The sequence below is a fragment of the Bubalus bubalis genome, chromosome 18 (assembly GCF_019923935.1).
Source record: "Bubalus bubalis isolate 160015118507 breed Murrah chromosome 18, NDDB_SH_1, whole genome shotgun sequence".
Classification (NCBI taxonomy): Eukaryota; Metazoa; Chordata; class Mammalia; order Artiodactyla; family Bovidae; genus Bubalus; species Bubalus bubalis.
The window spans coordinates 45,691,653-45,711,392 of record NC_059174.1 but is presented as its reverse complement, the minus strand read 5'-3'; the positions used below and the strand labels follow the sequence as shown (position 1 = coordinate 45,711,392).

The 19,740-nt window shown below is 49.5% G+C and overlaps 2 protein-coding genes across 2 annotated transcripts; both read right to left on the bottom strand.

Moving 5' to 3' along the window:
* Positions 1–11,712: 11,712 nt before the first annotated feature.
* FFAR3 (free fatty acid receptor 3) lies at positions 11,713–17,162 on the bottom strand. Its single transcript, XM_006068817.3, has 3 exons — positions 17,038–17,162; positions 13,491–13,815; positions 11,713–13,220 (listed from the first exon to the last, which is right to left on the bottom strand). The coding sequence occupies exons 2-3, from the start codon at positions 13,600–13,602 to the stop codon at positions 12,235–12,237; spliced, it is 1,098 nt and encodes a 365-aa protein (XP_006068879.1). The 5' UTR covers positions 13,603–13,815; positions 17,038–17,162; the 3' UTR covers positions 11,713–12,234.
* Positions 17,163–17,237: 75 nt separating this feature from the next.
* FFAR1 (free fatty acid receptor 1) lies at positions 17,238–18,160 on the bottom strand. Its single transcript, XM_025269948.2, has one exon. It carries the CDS (start codon positions 18,145–18,147, stop codon positions 17,245–17,247), a length of 903 nt encoding a protein of 300 aa, XP_025125733.1. The 5' UTR covers positions 18,148–18,160; the 3' UTR covers positions 17,238–17,244.
* Positions 18,161–19,740: the final 1,580 nt, after the last annotated feature.

Below are 19,740 nucleotides of genomic sequence, written 5' to 3'. Positions count from 1 at the left end.
AACTATCCTTTTGTTAATGTGGGTGGGCCTCTTCCAATCAGTTGAAGACCTGAATAGAACAGAAGGTTAACCTCCCCTCAGCAAGAGGGAATTCTCCACTAGACCTCATCTGCCCCATAGCTCTTCCTAGATTTCCAGCAGATGGCCTTTGGACTTGAACACCAAGCCCATCCTGAGTCACCAGCCTCCTGTCCTCCTCTGTCAGGTTCTGGACTCACCAAACCACTGCAGTCTTAATTGCCCTAAACTGCAACAACTCAATGTCCTTCACAGGGTGTATGAATAAGCAGGTTGTGGTCTAGTCATACAGTGGAACAGAGTACTCAGCAATAAAAGAAAACAAACCACGATGGTATCAAATGAGATGAGTATCAAAGGCCTTATGCTGAGTGAAAAAGCCAGTTTCAAAAGGTTAAAAACTATAACCTATATGGTGTCAATTATGTGGCAGTCTAGAAAAGGTGACACTGATGACAGGGAGCAGCTCTGTGGTTGTCATTAAGGGCTGAGGGGAGGATGTGACTCTGACTGCTCTTTATCTTGATCGTGGTGGTAGTTAGAGGAATCTGTGTGTGTTAAAATTCACAGAACTGTATGTACATCTCCCTGAAACAAATTCCTTTTTAGAGTATGATTATTTTTTAAAGGAAAAAAATTAAATTGTTTCTTTAAAAAATAATGCCTGGGTGTCTGGCATGGGCAGAAAAGTAGAGTTCATCATTTACAGAGGTGGGATAGGCTGGGTGGTGGGGCCAGATCTGGGGGAGGAAGTGAAGGGTTCAGTTTTGTGCCGAGGTCCAGCCCCGGCTGATCCAGGGAGTTTGAAGCGGGGACGGCGTCGGCGAGGATCAGGATACAATAGCTTCAATTAGATATTAATTAGAGATGTAAAGAGTAATAGAATGAGGATAGCTCAGTAGGAAAATTCAGTGGAGAAAAGAGGCTGAGTAGCTTGGTTTACGCGGGAGACCAATAAAACTTGAAGACAAGTTTGCACCACTTACGTAGGCCACAGGCGTCCTTCCGTTCTTCCAAAGGACAGGAGACACTGAGGCCTCCCTGGTCAGATCTTAGAAGCTCAGGCATAATTAGTAAGCTTGGTGGCTTCCGCGCTCCAGATGGAGACTCAGCCAGAGTTTGAGAGAGACAGCGACATGGGGAGACCAGTATTTCGAGAAACTGATCCCAATTCTTTATTTTCTATGGTCTACTTTTATACACTGAGATGTTATGCAAAAGTCACATGGGGTCAGCAGTCCTGACTTGTATCAAAATCAGGTGCTTCATACGAATGTATACAGAGGTCTTAGGGGTGTGACATCATCTTCTGGCCAGGGGGCCTGCTGACGATTTATGACCCTCTCCTTGTGACAATGGTCAACCAGGACACTTATTTCTCCAGGGGTGATTATTCTTAAAAAAGACTCCACCTTCCGCAGGTACCAGATAAAGTTACATTCCTATAGGGTGAGGGTGTAGTGGGTTTTAATTAAGGAAAGAATTTACTTAGCCTAAGGTCTAATGTGATTAATATCAAAGGTTAATACTTATTTCTTCTATATATTCATTAATGTGTGTAAGGGCAGGGCATGTGGAGACTTAGCAACAAACATTGGCTCAACAAATGAAAAACCCTTCACCAATACAATTTCTAATCAGCCCACTATACTTACACTAATGGTTTTCTAACTTTTCTAAGGAACCTGTTTTTAGACGGTTTAAAGCATCTCGTGCCTCTCATGGTTGCGAGGCTGTGAGCAATCACATGTGGCCGGACAAGCCTGTCAGGGAGGCTAGAGAACCTTCAGAAGAGTTTGTAAGTTAAAACACTCTTGTCACGCCCAGGAGTTTTTATTAACTGGAGCTCTAAGTTAACTCCTTCTCCGAAAGAGGTGGTGGGGGACAGCTCCCCGTAAAGTCAGAAGTGTAGGTGAGAGCACAAAGTAGTAAAGTAGGCAGGCTCTGGTTATGGGGGTAGATGCTTGAGGATTTCCAGGAGGACTCCTGAGGCTCGATCCCGCCTTTGCGTATGTTGAGCCTCCTTCCTCATGACCTTTGCCACGGGCGGAGTGCCTCACGCTGGCCCCCAACAGTTTTGGACTTGTGAAGTGGGGATGCTCCCTGGACACAGTTGGGTACACAGGAGTCTGGGGCTGGAGATTTGGGAGTCAGCGATGATTAACACGGTGATGAACTAGAACACCTGGGGAGAGGCTATAGAACAAGGGCAAAAGGTGAGAGCCTTCCAGAACAATGTTTTCGGGAGAGTGAGGGCAGGAAGAGGAGCCAGGGTCGAGATGGAGGGATCTGGGGATGGTGGGGTATTAGGATCGCATCTCCTCTGCCTGACTGTGTCCTCCAGGGGCCTTCCCTGGGAGAAGGGCTGGTGGTGTGAACAGGAACTTCTAAATGAGAACGAGGGGCTGGTGAGAATGATTTTAGGAAGTCAGTGGTGGTCTTTGTGGCGTTCTGCCCTCAGATCTAGGCAAAATTCTCTCTGAGCGGAGCTTCCTCCTGCTTTCCTCCCTACCCGTCCATCCCCAACATTCTCTGCAGCAGAGGCCACGGACTGGAAGCCCAGGAGCCAGGCCACCACCCTCAGATCTGTTTTGTTTTCACCACACACAATCCTTTCACATTTTGAATTGGTTATCAGCTTAAAAGAATATAAAATTTCAGAAACAGCAATTTTTTTTTTTTTTAATTTGGCTGTGTTGGGTCTTAATTGCAGCACTTGGGATCACAGGCTCTCTAGTTGTGGTGGGCAGACTTAGTTGCTCCAAGTCATGTGGGATCTTAATTCCCCAACCAGGAATCGAACCCATATCTCCTGCATTACAAGGTGGATCTTAACCACTGGACCACCAGGGAAGCCCTCAAAACAGCAATTTAAATAGCTGTATTTCCAACTTGAAAAATTGGAAGGTATGGCAGCATGGAGCCCACTGCACTGCATGATAACTAAACAGGAATTGAGTTCAGATGTGCCGTGCACTCTCCACTCGGCCATAGTCCCTACTACTCCCTATGGTGGCGACTCACTAGGGAAGACCCTGATGTTGGGAAAGATTGAGGGCAGGAGGAGAAGGGGGAGAGAGAATGAGATGGTTGGATGGCATCATCAACTCAATGGACATGAGTTTGGGCAAACTCCAGGAGATAGTGAAGGGCAGGGAAGTCTGGAGTGCTGCAGTCCATGGGGTTACAAAGAATCGGACACAACTGAGCAACTGAACAACACTCCTTATAGATGTCCAGTACCAAGAGCTGGTTGCTATTTATCACTGTTTTGGGCCATGGTTTCTGCCCTTTTGTGTAACTTTGGTGGTTCCACAGCTGTCCCAATTTCTGCAGAGTGGTCCAGCAAAAGCAGAGACTTGCTTGGATTATTGAAACTTGGGAGGATTTTCTCTACAATGGTGAAAGTGAAAGTTGCTCAGTTGTGTCCAACTCTTTGCAACCCCATGGACTGTAGTCTGTGGAATTCTCCAGGTCAGAATACTTAAGTGGGTAGCCTTTCCCTTCTCCAGGGCACCTTCCCAACCCAGGTGTAGAACCCAGATCTCCTGCATTGCAGGCAGATTCTTAACCAGCTGAGCCACACAATAGTATGTACAACCAATCAAATGCACCTGAGGTGAGGTGTCCCATTTTTAGTCAACTGTTTTTGATTGAAGCTTAATTTGCATATTAGCCATTTTTTAAAATATTCATTTATTTATTTGTCTGCATCGGCTCTTAGTTGTGGCACATGGCATCTTTGTTGCATCATGTGGGATCTTTTGTTGCAGCCCATGGACTCTAGTTGTGGCGCCCTGGGTCTGAAGCACACTGGCTCAGTAGTTACCGTGTGCAGGCTTAGTTACTCCTCAGTATGTGAGATCTCAGATCCCAACCAGGGATTGAACCTAAGTTCCCTGCATTGCAAGGTGGATTCCTAACCACTGGAGCACCAAGGAAGTCCCAGTAGTCATTTTAATCAAAGAGTTCACTAACTTTTGATAGATCTGTGTAACTCCCACCCAAATCAAGTTATAGAGCATTTCCAACACCATAAAATGTCCCTCTGGTGTCCTCTCAGCACATCCCCTCCCAGTCTCATCCCCAGTCCCTGACAACCACTGATGTTTTTTGTCACTTAAAGGGGTTCTGGTACCAATTTCAAGCTGGGGTGTCATTTCCTCTGCACCACCAAGCCTCTCTCCCAATACCTGCTGAGTGTCCTACAATTCAACTCAATTCTGACTCCATCTACCCAGAGGTAGTGGGTCACTTCCACACCCACTCCCAGCACACCACTTTGCCCAACTCTCCATGTGTTCACCAACCCAGAAGCTCTCCAAAGTCCATCCCTTTGGGTTTTTATGGAGGCTTCCATAGGCATAATTGATTAAATCTTTGGCCATAGGTGACTGATTCAACCCCCAGCCTCCCTCTAGTCCCTGGAGGTCAGCAGGGGTAGAACAGAAAGTTTCAATCCTCCAATCACATAGTTGGTTCCACACGCAGTCAGCCCTCATCCTTCGAAAGTCACCTTATTAGCATAACAAAAGATAGCTTTATTGCTCTCATCACTTAGGAAATTCTAAGGATTTTAAGAATTCAGTGCCAGAAATGGGGATGAAGACCAAATATGTATTCATTATAAATCACAGTGTCACAGTCAGAGGTTATCCTGTTACATAAGTGACCAGTTTGTTACTTTTTACTGCCAAGTAGTATTCCATTGCATGGCTACATCACAGTTTTAAAATCCATTCTCTTTTGATGGACACCTGGGCTGCATCCAATTTGGGGCTCTTATGAATTAAAGTTGCCCTGAATATTTGCATGCAGTCTTTGTTTGGACAGGATGCTCTCATCTTCTCGAGTAATAGCTGGGAGGACACCACTGCTCATAACCTCAGAAATCTTGCCTCCGAAGCCCTCCTGTGTTTCTTGTCTCACAGAGCTGGGCGATTCCTCACCGGGTTGGTCGGCTTGCCATCTGCATGCAGCGGCAGGAGCTTGCTGGCCTGTTTGTTCGGTTCACTCTGCAGTGAGCTTTTCTGCTTACATCTTTTTCTGGCTGACCTCTTAATTTACAGCAAATAATCTGATTGTTTTCCAAAGGATAAGCAAACAAGGAGTTATTTCAGTGGAGGCTTAGGAAGAGAGGGTTGTGCTCTAAGCAAAGAGAACCACTAGAAAACAATTATTAGAAAGGGGGAGGAGACAAGGGAATCGGTGAACCGCAAGGCCATGATTGCATATCAATTACAAGTAAATTATGCATTCAGGAACACATATCCTCATCTTCATATGGGCAGAGTATGTGTGATGGTGACTTTATGGACACAAAGACTGCATAGCTCACCTGTTTCCAAGAACACACGCAAGGCCAAGTACCCTTCTATAGGGCAGCATCCATCATGATCTCCACCCTGCTCATTCAACCCTGTCTTGTTTTCACTGCAACCAAGATTCCATGTTGGAGAACAGTGTGGAGGTTCCTTAAGAAACTAAAAATAGAGCTACCATTTAATCCAGCAATCCCACTCCTGGATATATATCCAGAGAAAAACATGGTTTGAAAGGGTACATGAACCCCAATACTCATTGTAGCACTATTTACAATAGCCAAGATATGGAAGCAACCTAAATGTTCCTTGACAGAGGAATGGATAAAGATGATGTGGCACATATACACAGTAGAATATCACTCAACCATGGAAAAGAATGAAATAATGCCTTTTGCAGCAACATGGATAGACCTAGAGATTGTCATACTGAGTGAAGTGAGTCAGAAAGAGAAGGAAAAATATTGCATGACATCACTTATATGTGGAATCTAAAAAAAATTGCAAATGCACTTATCTACAGAGCAAATAGAGTTACAGATGTAGAAAACAAACTTATGGTTACTGTAATTAAGAGATAGGGACAAACTGGGAAATTAGGATTGACATATACATACTACTATAAAATGGGCTTTCCAGGTGGCTCAGTGGTAAAGAATCCTGCTGTCAAGCAGGAGACATGGGTTCTCTCCTTGGTTGGGAAGGTCCCCTGGAGAAGGAAATAGCAACCCATTCAGGCATTCTTGCCTGGGAAATCCCATGGACTATGAAGCCTGGAGGGCTATAGTCCATGGGGTCGCAAAAGAGTCAGACATGACTTAGCAACTAAACAATAACAACAAATATACAAAAATAGATAACTAATAAGAACCTACTGTATAGCACAGGGAACTCTACTTAATACTTTGTAATGACCTACATAGGGAAAGAATCTTTCAAAAGAGTTGATATATGTGTATGTATAACTGATTCACTTTGTTGTACAGCAGAAACCAACACAACATTGTTAGTATATCAACTATACTCCAATATATATATATATTTAAAATCCCATAATAAGCTTGGGAAATTTCATCAATAAAAGGAGGAGAGCTTGCAGTTGAGACTGTCAGTCAGATGATATTCAACCTTAGAAAGTGTCCATCTTTGTCTTATAGTGCTGGGTCCATGCAGCCCTAGTCAGCTCTCAAAAGCCCCTTTCTCAACAAGGGGGATCCCAATATCTTGATGCCAGAGCTACTGACTGGAACCATAAGAAATCTCCCCTAGTCCACTCGTAATAGGTAGAATAAGCACTAAGATTTCATAGCTCCTACAAAGCAAACAGAGTTTAGAAATTCTAGAATTATAAAATAATTTAAAATAAGAGAAGACGTCATTGGATAGGTTCCAATAGGATATAGGATGCTTTGGGGTACAGGCTTATCCATTAGAGTTAAGATACATTTGGCTGCAAGTTAGAGAATATCTTGCCTATAACAAGTCAACCACAGGGTGTTTGGAGGTGGTGATCCCAGCTCAACAAGCTCAGCAAGGACCCAGGCTTGTTCCATCCTTCTTCTCTGCCACCACTTATTACATTTGTTCTTCAAGTATGTGGTCTTAAGGCCCCAAATGGCTGCTGTAGCTTCAAGCATCACATCTTCACATAAAAGCTTCCAAATCAGGAAGGGAGAGGGCTGTTCCTCACACATCTACCTCCTTTAATAAGGAGGAAAGTCTTTCCCAGAGACCTTCAGCAGACTTCTTACCATTTTTTGGCTCAAAATGGGTCATGTGTCCATCCTGAGACCAGTCACCCATAAAAGGGAACAAGATTGTCATGACTAGTTTCAACTGCGATTCACCCCCTGGGGCTGGGGGATCTGCAACAGGGGATGATTAATTTAGTTCTCTCACTGTACCCTTCTAGTCTGAATTCAGTGAAATCACTCTTATCCAAAAATATTTCTAATACCCCACTTCCTGTTTTGTAACATTTCCTCTCCCCTAGTTCCACGCCTCCATGGGAGTCAACTCCATGGCCCTTCCCACTTCCAACAGTGTTTATCAGATTTCATTCCTTCTAGCCCATTCTTTTCCTGGTATGTGATCCTTTTCCCAGAACATGGACCACCATCCTGATGCCTTGATCTCCCTCCATATGGTTTTTCAGAACTGGCCTTAAAGGGAAGTCAGAAGGTTTCCCACTTCTCTTTGCAGTTTTAGGGGCCACAACTACCTGTATTTCTTGGGCCTTTTTTTTTTTTTTCCAACCTGAGGTATCATGTCAGAGATAGGAAGGTAAAAATTGAGCACTCTCTCACACTATTTCACTCTATTTGTTCCCCCACCCAAGACTCTGCCTTCCACCTCTGATTCTCCCTCCCAGAATCAATGGCCTGACTCTTCTTCCATGCCACTTTCTACTTTTTATTGCTGCTCTGCTTTTTCCTTTTGGGTGATTCTTGCAACTAATTCTGCAGACTCCCAGGCTTCTTACTCCTACTCTCCCTCCCCAATCTGTTCTTCGCCTCCCACCTCCTTGCTCCCCCAAACACAATCGGGTCTAGTTTTTGCCCCATCCCAGGGTTCAGGTGAAGCAGACTTACCTCTCCTGCTTTGCACCACAGCTTCCCCGGTCCCACCGGGCACAGACACACAGTGGGAGGCTACTTGCTAAACTGTCCACAGGCTCTGGTCACAGGTGATGTATTCAACTCAGCAAAAGGCCTAGCTTCCTCCCTGCTCCCTGTCTGGCCCTCTGCCCTCCTCTGACTGACACAGGTTCATGGACAGTCTGAGCTGCAGTGGTTTCACCACTCGCTGCCTTCAGTCAGGCCGCAGTGAACCATCTTTGCCAGTTTCCTAATGACTTCTTCGGTGGCTTCCCTAGATTTCTGGTCACACTTGGCTATTTAAAGCTCCCAGCCTCCTCCCATTCCCCTATTAGCTGACACTTCGGAACCTATGATTGAGATGAGTCAAGCCTACTCTTCCTTTCATCTTTCTGGGTTGCACTGCCCCAGGTTTTTCTGGGGGTAGGGGGAGAGTGACCTTTCCGTCTAGGAAGGAAAGTTTCCTACTCTCATGGCCATCAGTGACTCCCTTTTGTAAGCCTTTAAAAACTTGTTTTGTTAATTAACAAAATTTAACTGCTAAGAAATCTAATTCTTAAAATCACAGACTGGGAATTCACTGGCAGTCCAGTGGTCAGGATTCTGTGCTTTCACTGCTGGGGCCCAGGTTCAATCCCTGGTCAGGGAACTAAGATCCAGGAAACAGTGTGGCATGGCAAAAAAAAAAAAAAAAATTATAAATAAATAAATAAAATTAAAATCACAGACTGTCAGACGCATGGCTGTTTGAAATCCCCTCAGTGAGAATGGAACATTCCACTGCTGCCTAGAGGCACTGGGCAGGAGCCTGTGACACAGAGAAGCAGCCTGGCTTTTCAGCCTCCAGAGCGTCATATGAATTTTCAGACACAAAATTCCACCTTTATCTTTATTTTGTGTTTTCCAGAGAAATAAGACCCTGGGTCTGCTTCTTGGCGCAGCCCTGAAATTAACCTCTTTTCACCCAGGCCTGCTGTGTTTTGAGCCTATCAAATATGGTGTCATCAAAACATCACCTAAAGGTCACCCTCATCCCAAACCTCTAAGAACCTAGTCTCTTCATTTGCGAGATGCCCCACGCTTCCTCTGAGGTGTATGTGGTCTCTTTTGCTCCAGCAAGATAATGAAACTAACTTTGTTGGGCTGTTGCATGAGACAGGCTTTCTCACTCTGTGAATGATGAGACCTGTGCTCCAGCTCATGCGTTCTCCACAGGGGCAACAATTGTTCCCAAAGACGTGAAAATGTAGTTCTGGGGGAACCAAGAAGTCTTATAGTGGTTTATGGTCTTCCAAAGGGCTACACACATAGACAGATACAGAGTATGTCTGTTGTATTAAAATGCCAGTGGGGTGGTGGGTACTTTCCTGGTGATCCAGTGGTATAAAATCCCCCTAGTAAGGTAGGGTAAGTGGGTTCGACCCAGATCAGGAAGCTAAGATCCTACATGCTGTGAGGCAAATAAGCCCACACACAACTGCTGAGGCCACGCAACCCACCAAAGATTCCATGTGCCACATCTGAGACCTGAGGCAGCCAAATAAATTGTAAAAATTCTAAAAAATAATCATAAGAATTCATGGGCAGGGAAGAGAAGGTACTGAGTAGGAGGAAAATACCCAGAAAAGGTTCCTTGAGGGAACAGTGGTACAGATGTTTGAGAAACAGTGCTTTAGCTTTCATGCATTGGAGAAGGAAATGGCAACCCACTCCAGTATTCTTGCCTGGAGAACCCCAGGGACGGGAGAGCCTGGTGGGCTGCCGTCTCTGGGGTCGCACAGAGTCGGACACGACTGAAGCGACTTAGCAGCAGCAGCTGATACTGACTAGCTTTGGGTGCTTGCTGTGCATCAGGTGCCCAGTTGCTCTCTTTTGCAACTGGAATTGAGTTCTCCGAGCTCGGTCTTTGACCTCTTGCAGCACCAGTAGAACTGCCCCCTCCCCGCCCCTGTGCCTGCCATGTCCTCACCCACCGGAGCCTCACACCTGCTGGCTCTGCCGAGTGGGGAGAGTGCGTGATGCGCCGTCACGCACACGCATGCGCCCACGCCATCTCTTCACACGTCTCTCTCCCCTGCTTTGAAGGGCACAGAACAGCAGCCCCAAACCTACCCTCTACTGCCTGAGCACCCCTCTCCCTCGACTCCAAGAGACGTGGAAACACTTTCACTCTACTTTCACCACCACCCAGCCTCTGATGACTTTTCATCCTCCCCGCCCCTCAGTTTATACAGACTGGGGTGGGGGTGGTGCTGGGTGATGCTCGGCCAGCTAAGCTGCCTCTTCTTCCTCAGTGTAAACTCTGAGGGAGGAGTCAGATTCCTGTTCTCCACGGTTCTCTCTGGAATGCTGGGTTTCCAACTCCTCTTTGTCCTCAGACTTGGGTCCTCGCTACCACCCCTGGAGTTGCAGGATTCCACGTCACCTTTGTGCCCTTTTCGAAGCATGTACACCCATGTGTCCATGAAGGCCTGAGTGCCTTGGGACAGACAGGTGAACCATGGGACAGAAGGACAGCTCATACCTTCATCTCTACACAGAGATGATGTCTCTCTCCCTTCACCTGAGACTCAGCCCCCACCCACAGCCAGTCCTCATTCCCCAGTGACCCTGGAAGAAAGCAGATGCTAAAGACATTAGTAAAGGGCTTCTCAGGTGGCTCAGTAGTAAAGAACCGGCCTGCCACTGCAGGAGGCGTGGGTTCGATCCCTGAGTCCAGAAGATCCCCTAGAGAAGGAAATGGCCACCCACTCCAGTATTCCTGCTGGGAAATCCCATGGGCAGAGGAGCCTGGCAGGCTACAGTCCATGGGGTCTCAAAAGAGTGGGACACGACTTAGCAACTAAACAGCAACAACAAAGACAGTAGTACTGAAATCCCTAAAGTTCTGAGCCCACCCATCTACACGCAATACGGACACGATAAATAATTTTGAGCTCAATCTGACTGAGTGTCAACCGTGCCAGCATTTCTCTGGTTGCTTTGCGGGACCAGGGGGAGGCCCTGACCAGCTCTTTCTCAGGTATCACCCACCCCTCTCTGGAAAACAAAAAGTTACTACATGATCACAGTTTGATAAAAATAGCTCTTAAGAACACACATTTGTCTTTTCGGTAACCTGAAGTCAACATGCTGACTAATTCTCTTATTTTTTTCAAGGAGGTTTCTTTACTGGGAAGAGGATGTATGATCACAGATAGTCCATCTGCTTTGCATCCAGTTCTGTTTCTCCTCATGATCTGTTTACATTTGTCCCAGTCAGTCTGCCTTGGCTAACTCTGGAAGTCTGATTGGGGCCTGCTTACCGATGACACACAGCTAGTGGCAGAGTGGCTCAGGGACCTGGGTTTTGGAGTCAGCTAATTTCAGCTTCCAGTCCTGCTTCAACCGCTTGTGGGCTATGGGGTCTCAGATAAGAGACTTCACTTCTCTGGGCCCAGTCTCTCACCTGTAAAACGGGAAGAGTAATAGTACCTGCCTCACAGTGACTGAGAAGATTGAAGACAGTGTCAGGCCAAGCTCTTAAGATAGGTTAGTTATTGTTCTTATTCTTCCAACTCCAGTCCTCTCTCAGCATCTAAGCATCTTCTTGTTCATCCCTTTTCTTTCAGAGTCTCAGTGTTTTATCCTTCCGTCCATCAATTTCACCTAAGATACACTCACATATACCAATCACATGGACCATTAAAATAAAAAAACACAGGTTAAGAAAAAAAAATTCTCTTTTGCTTGCCACCAAATTTATTTAGGTAATGTTTCTTTGCCATTTTTCATAAATGTCCCTGAAGATCTGAAATTATTGAGCAGTGGAAACTGTCTGGAAAATCCGCATGTGACAGCAGGGTGCTCCCTCCCACCTGCAGTCCTGTGTCCCTACCCCCACCAGCTTTGTCAGTAGTTCTGAAGGACATTCTTCCCATCTTCTGTCCCAAGTCACTGGGCAGCTCCCTTGGCCCCTGAACACTGCTCTTAGCTCCTCTTCTACCTTCAGCAAAGTTCAGGAGCTGGCCTGCTGCCATGGGAAGCTCCTTTTTTCTCCATAGCTCTTCCTCACCTTGACCACTTCCTGGGCATGTCAGGGGATGGGAAGGGAGGGCAGTGTGTGGTCAGATCAAGAGCTGGGCTTTTGTGGGCACATCCTGAGGAAGGCGGGGTGCCTGCTCTGCCCCGGATGTTGCCAGTCCCCAGTCTGCCTCTCCAGGGTCCTGCCTGACTTGAGCTTGGAGCTGCCCCAGGGATGATCCCCCTTGCAGCCCAGTCCACCTGCCACCAGCTCCAGAGCACCCACCTAGAGTTCGCTAGCTGGCCTCTATGTTGAACAGCTCCTGAGGTGGCCCCTCTCCCTCGCTCTTCTTCGAGGTCACGCCATTCTCCTGCCGCCAAGGGCCCCAGGACCCAGTCAGCCGCACCAGCAATCCCTGGAAGTCGGCTTGGAACCCAGATGATGAGAAATAGTAGACGAGGGGGTCGACGCAGGAATTCAGGGTGCTGAGGAGCAGCACGTAACTTCTCCACGTGGGGCTTTCACCCTGGATGTAGCCCACGATGTGGGACATGTTGTAGGGCCCAAAGCAGACGAGGAAATTGAGCAATGTGGCGGCCGCCAGCCCTGCCACCCTCTTCCGACGGCGATGGCTAGCTCCCCTCCCGAGTATGCAGACCAGGCGGCTGTAGCAGTAGCTGCTGATGAACAGGGGCACCCCAAAGAGGACTATTGCCATCTCTAGCCGGACGGGCAGGAGAAGGGCCAGCTGATCCTCCCGGAACTCCAGGTAGCAGGTCCCGTTGATACCCTGGCTGGGGGAGGAGTTCCCCGAGAATTCGATGACGTAGACCACGCTGCAGTGAGCAGCGGCCAGGAGCCAGCAGGCCCCACTGACCAGGCCAGCCTGCCCTGGCCTCGGCCGAGTCTTGTACCAAAGCGGGTGGGCCACGCTCAGGAAGCGCTCTATGCTCACGGCTGCCAGGAAGAGGGATGTGAGATAGATGGTGGTGAAGAAGAGAAACCTGGAGAAGGGGCAGAAGACGAAGGGCAGGGACCAGTGCATGGCACTGGCCGCCTCCACCATGCGGAACGGCAGGAAGAGCAACAGGACCAGATCCGAGAGGGTGAGGTTTAGCAAGAGCACGTCCACGGCCAGCGGGCGGCGCCGCAGCTTGCCCACGAAGATCACCAGGGCCATCAGGTTGAGGGGGAGCCCCACGAGGAAGGTGAAGAGGTACACGGAGAAGAAGAGCCAGTGATTGCCGAGGAAGAAGGAGTGGTCTGGGTTGGTCATGGCCACTGGTGAGAGAGAGAGAGAGAGAGAGAGAGACAGAGATGGCAGCCCAGGTGGAGGTCTCACACCATCAGCTTCCCAGCTGTCACCCGGGAACACCCCCACCCCCATTCCCTCACGCTTTCCACAGCAGGGGCCGCCTGCCTCTCTTCCTGGTCACACCCGGTCTCCTGCCCCTTTCCTGTCCCTTTCTTCCTGGTCGCCTCCTGTCTCCTGTTCCCTCTCCCTGAGCACCAAGGTGCCCTCCACAGAGCCCCTAAGGACCCCGTGCTCACCTGCTGCTTTGAGAACCCGAGGGCTCTGCTGCTCAACACCTTGCCGGCTCCTCCAGATCAAGTCCGGTGAGCTATTATCTGGCAGAAGTGATAAAAACCTGGCAGTGCCCATGACGTCACTCGCTGGAGAGCAACGGCACAAAAGATGCCTTTAGCTCCGTTAGCAGCGCTGCAGGGCCAGTATGCAAAATGAGGAGCAAATTCCACGACTGCCTGAATGCCTTGCTCCTCGGCGGCCTCACAGGGGATGTGCAGACTTTGTCTTCTCTCTGATCCTCCACTTGAATTTTATCTGCTCCTCTAGAATGGCACTCCTCCAGTTTGCCTTGTAAGGGCAGGAAGTGTGACACAGTCATGCAGAGCCTGGGCTCTGGATCCAGGCGGGGGTTCAATGCTAGCCCTGTCACTTGCTAGCTTCGTGATTTGGGGCCAGTGACTTAAGCCCTCTGTGCCTCTGCTTTCTCATCCATAGAACAGGATCATCAGAATACCAGTCTCATAGGTTTATTGTGTAAAGTGTTAGTTAATAACCTGTCAAAGGCTAAGTTAAGTGTGGTGAGCACTGAACAGATGTCAGTTGTCCTCACCCCACTTCCTGCGGTGGGCTTGTCTCTGGGCTGATAGTAATACTAATGTTGGTGGCAATGATGGTAACAACTACCTTTTAGGGGGCTGCATAATCTATAGCAGGGGCTTCCCTGGTGGCTCAGTGGTAAAGAATCCGCCTGCCAAGCAGGAGATGAGGGTTTGATCCCTGAGTAGGGAAGATCCCCTGGAGAAGGGAATGGCAGCCCACTCCTGTATTCTTGCCTGGAGAATCCCCATGGACAGAGGAGCCTGGTGGGCCACAGTCCATGGGGTCACCAATAGTTGGACACAGCTGAGTGACTGACGCTAACTATTGACTTAAGAGAAATGAAAACATATATCCACACAGAGACTTGCTCATAAATGCTCATAAGAATATTAGTCATAATAACCAAAAAGTGGAAACATTACCTGGTGTCCATCAGCTAGTGAATGGATAAACCATGTGACATAGCCAGACAGTGGAATACTATTTGGCAACAAAAAGGAATGAAATACCCATGCATACATGGATGCACCTAAAAACATTGTGCTGGGTGAAACAAGCCAGACATAGAAGACCATGTATGTTTCCATTTTTATGAAATGCCCAGAGTAGGCAAATCTGTAGAGACAGAAAGTAGATGACTGGTTGCCTGGGGACTGAGAGTGGAAGTGGGTTAACTGTAAGTGAGCATGAGAGTTATTCCATTTTTATCAAAAAATGTCCTAGATTGCTTGATAGTGATAGTTGCACCCCTTGGTAAATGTACTAAAAATCACAGGATGGTACACTTGAAATGGGTGCATTTTATGATACGTAAATTTTATCTCAAATAAGCTGTTAGAAATCGGGCAGAAAACCAAACAAAGTTTTTGCTGTTGTGGGGCTTACATGTGGTGGAAGGGGGTGTCCTTGAGAGGAACTGAGTAGGGGGACAATAATAAAGACACAAATAATACAGAGGCCGAGAGCCCCCAGAGGAAGCGGTGCAAGCACAGGGAATAGGGGTGCACAGGTGGGCCTTCTGGGGCCACTGGGAGCAGGTTCATGGCACAAGGGGTGAGGGTAACCAGAGGATGCTGGGGGCGGGCTCTGCAGGGCTGCAGGGAGGAGCTGAAATCTTCCCTAAGTGGAAGAGGCACAAGTAACCAGAAGAGGTGGCCCAGCAGAAGCAGGTGCTCTGGTGCACTGGGAGGGAGCATAGTTGTTGCTTTATGGGAGGGGTCATCTGTGCTGGAGTGCAGGCTTTGACCAAGATTCTCTGGTGTCCCCACTGCACAGAGAGCAAACTTGTTTCTGGCTTCAGTGGAGCCTCTGGCCAGTGACTTCACTTCTCTGGCCTGTTTCCATATTTGTTTATTATTGCTGTTGTTTAGTCGCTAAGTCATGTTGAACTCTGCAATCTCATGGACTGTAGCCCACCAGGCTGCTCTATCCATGGGATTGTCCAGGCAAGAACACTGGAGTGGGTTGCCATTGCCTACTCTCATGGGGTTTTCCCGACCCAGGGATTGTACCTCCGTCTCCTGCATTGGCATGCAGATTCTTTACCACTGAGCCACCAGGAAAGCCCTCCATCTTTATAAACAGAGGTAATAAAACTGTCTTTGGAGGGCTGTTACAAGCATTCACTCACTCAGCAAATATTTACTGCAAGCCTACTACGTGCTTGGCTCTCTTCTAATTGCTGGGGTTATATCAGCAAATGAAACAAGAATTCTTGCCCTTGTAGACGTTTGTTTTTCTTGGCCACACCATGCAGCATGCAAGATCTTAGTTCCTTGACCAGGGAATCCAACGCATTCCCCTTGCAGTGGAAGCACAGAGTCTTAACCTCTGGATGACCATTAGGGAAGTTCCCCCTTGTAGACATTTAAGCATGAAAAGACAACTTGTGTAAACCACAAGTGCAAGTCAGGCACATAGCTACCAGTTTTTTTGCTTCTATGTGTTCACATCTTTGTCATCATTAGAGGAATAAGTCTGCTTCCTACACCTCATCTCAGAGCAGACGCCCATGTGTGTGTCTCTCTCGGCCGCTGTCCTCTGCCTACTCTCTCTTGGGTTCAGGGTGTTACCACTCACCTTCACAAAAGGGACCACAAAGAGAGGCATTAACCCCGATACCCCTAAGTTTTCCAGATGTCCCCTGACCTTTTGGGGACCTCCTGGAAGCATCATATCTTATGTCCACCGCTCCATTGCTGTAAGGCCTTGGGCAAATTTCTTAATCCCGAGAAATGAAGATGATGGTCATACTTGGTTCCAGGACCATGGCAAACTCATGCAGCTCCTTAGTGCAAATTAGGAAGAGGCACTCTGCAGAGCACAGCCCTGCACCAGGGAGCGTGCACTGCCTGACAAAGTGGGTAGCGTCTTTGTTGAAATTAGAGTAAGTCACTCCTTCTCCTGGGTGGGAGCAGCCCCACACCAGGCACGTGGCTTGGTGAGCAAAGCGCAGTCTAGAACTCAGTCAGCGTTTGCCCCTTTGCCTGACTCCCCTGTGCAGTGAGCTGCCTGCTCATCTGTACAGCAGCTGCACGGCTAAATCAAAGGATTGTGGGAGGATGAAATGAGACAACGCTTGCAAAACTCTTAACGTGGTGACTGTCATGTATGTTTGTTTGCGACTATTTCTGGTGCTGCCAGTATTTTCCCTTCCCCCTGCCCAAGCATCTGTTGGTACCAGCTTCCAGTTCACAGTTCTAATGCTGCCCCCTTGTGAGCCCTATGGGGTATCACAGTGTCATGGTCTTGCCTCCTGCTGCTTCTTGAGAGATTTAAATGTACATTCCTAGGAAATGATTTTGGAGTAACATCTCCCCAAGCATACCATCAGAGTGGCAGTGCCTCTGGCTTAGAAGCAAACATCCTTCCTCCTCCTCCACATGGCTCGCTGGCAGTCGGGGCAGTCAAGATTCAAGGAGACGAGAGACATGGGAGGTGGGAAGTCCTGTGTGCCGGGGGGCAGCTTACCTTCCTGCTGCCATCTGGCTCCAGGCCTCCATCCTTCTCTCCGACTGCAATCCTGTCTTCTTCTAGGCTCAGTTCTTCCCACAAGTGGCTCCAGGGATGCTCCCAGGCGAGGCTGCCCCGCTGTTCCTTGAGAGTGGCCCTCACCAGGAGCCTGGAGAAGCATCCAGGCTCTCCTGCTCCCTGCTCCTTTCCCCCCAGCAATAGCTACTATTTCTGGGATGCCCCTGTTTTTGTTTTTGCCACACAGACTGTCCCCCGGCCAGGGTGGCCTCCCAAGTAGCCGGTCACCAAAGGGTTGAGCACCACGCTCCAAGCACCTGTGATGAGTCCCAGCTGCCGCCACTGGCCTCCAATGTCGGGGTGCAGGAAGCCAGCCACGTTGGAGGCGTTGTAGGGTCCTAAGCAGAGCAGCAATGTGAGCAGGGCCCCGCCGGCCACCCAGGCCGCCTTTAGCTTCCGTCTGTGGCTCAGGCCCGAGCGGGCCAGTGCCCGGAGGCAGCCCACGTAGCAGAAGGCCGTGATGACCAGGGGCAGAAAGAAGAGCAGAAGCGAGAGGCTGAAGCGAGCCGGGCCTGCCGATGCTGGGTCCCAGGCCTCCAGGCAGACCGGAGAGCCATTGACTGGCGTGCTGATGCCCAAGGAGCTGGTGGAATTGTCCAGCCAGCCCCCCGGGGCCTCCAGCCCAAAGACCAGCCCCAGGTGACAGAGGACGATGGCCCATATGGCCACACACACGCCCCAGGAGTAGAGCGGCCTCCGGGCAGCTTGGTAGCCCAAGGGGAAGGCAGCTCCGAGGTAGCGGCCGACACTCAGGGCGGCCAGGAAGCCCCCACCAGCATAGAGTGGAGCAAAGTGGACCAGGGCGAAGGCAGGACAGAGAGGGGCCGGCAGGGACCAGACGCCCCCAGCCAGGGCCTCCACCGCCTTCAGGGGCAGAGAGGTCGCCAGCAGGAGATCAGAGCAGCCCAGGTGGAGGGCATAGACCAGGCTGGGGGTGAGGCGGAGCCGGGCGTGGGACACGGCGCCCGCAATGGCCAGGGTGTTGAGTGGAAAGCCCAGCACGAAGGCAGCCACATAGAGGGCGAAGGAGAGCTGCGGGGGCAGGTCCATGGGGCCCCTCGTGCGCCCCACTCACTCCCTGATCTCAGATCTCCCGGGACCGAGGAACAGGGGCTCCTGGGGTCACAGACTGGTCTCAGCACTGCTCAGGATGCGAGAAGCTGTCTAGTGAGATCAGTGGAGAGATGGATGCCCCATAGAGGGAGGTGGCAGGTTTTTAGCAGTCAAGCCTGGATTCAAGCAGGGACCACTCGCTGTCAGCCCTCTGCTTTCTCTCCACCACGTGCCCCCTTAAAATGGAGCACACAAACGCTGGTAACAGGTGGGAGATGGAACACAGGTGGGCAGGTCCCAGGAGAGGCAAGACTTCCTGATTCTTGAGCCTCTGGGAAAACAAAGGGTGGAGAGAATTCAGAACCAGAGTGAAGCCCAAGAGGATGTTTTTCACAAGAGAGGAATCTAGACTCCTGTGTTCATGCCCCTTTCCCAATTCCCTGGAAAGAGAGGGCTCTGCACCTCTATAGCAGGCAGTGTGGGTCAGGTGGCAACTCCCAGCTGAAGGAAGGAGAAGTCGGGGTATGGGGAAGGTGAAGATTGTGGCCATGGGCAGGAGAAGAGGGTCGCCTGAGGAGAGTCCAGGGGTAAGCCAAGCCCCCTCGGTGTAAGGGAATGACTTTAGCCGACTTCAGGGGTTCCCCCTGAGCGGAGGCATCTGGGGATCTGGGCAATCATTCTTGCAGGGATATGGGGAATCATTCTTATGGGGAGAGAAGCCATAGGAAGAGGGACTCACCTCCTGGTGCTGCCAGATGTCTGAGGCTCAGGAGTCCCCTGAGGGAGGGTGGCCAGGATGGGCAGTGAGCCGGAAGGGAGGGAAGGGCGGGGTGGCAGGGCCATTAGCCCGAAGCACTCACAGCCTGGATGAGCAGCTAATGGACCATCTCAGATGGAGGTGAGGGTCCAAGGTGATGCGAACACAGGAAGGGGAGAGGTTAGAGGTGTGGGCTTTCATTGGATGGAGGGAGGTGTGCCTGGCCAGGACCTTTAAAGAGCAGGGTGGGTGAGGTACAATCAGAACACAGTTTTATTCCACCCTGCCCCCAACAGTTCAAACCTGCCCTGGGGGCTAAGTCTTCTCTGCTCTTGGATGAGCTCATGGGCAGGGCCAGACTCACTCTCAGAGACTAAAAAAGTCCCTCTGGTCACCATAGCACCTCCACTTGGCATGTAGTAGGTGGTAATGTGGGGTAATGAGATCATCATGCCTAGTTGGAGTTTCCACTCTCCCCGTATCTGATAACAGGCCTCTCCTCTCCCCTCTGACCTGATGACCGTGGTTGCTTTTTTCATATTTATATTTATTTTTTCTAAATTTATTTGGCTGTGCTGGATTTTAGTTACAGCATGCGGGATCTAGTTCCCTGGCCAGGGTTTGAACCTGGCTCCCCTGCATTGGGAGCACGGAGTCTTAGCCACTGGATCACCAAGAAAGTTCTGACAGTGGTTACTGACCCTCCCTGTGTCGGCAGGAGCAGGAGGAGGAGAGACCAGGAACAAGCAAAGTTGAGATGGACGGCACTGAAGTACCCGGGCAGTGGTCTGCCCTGCCCCTCTCTGAGCTGCACTGATGGCAGAGGGGATCCC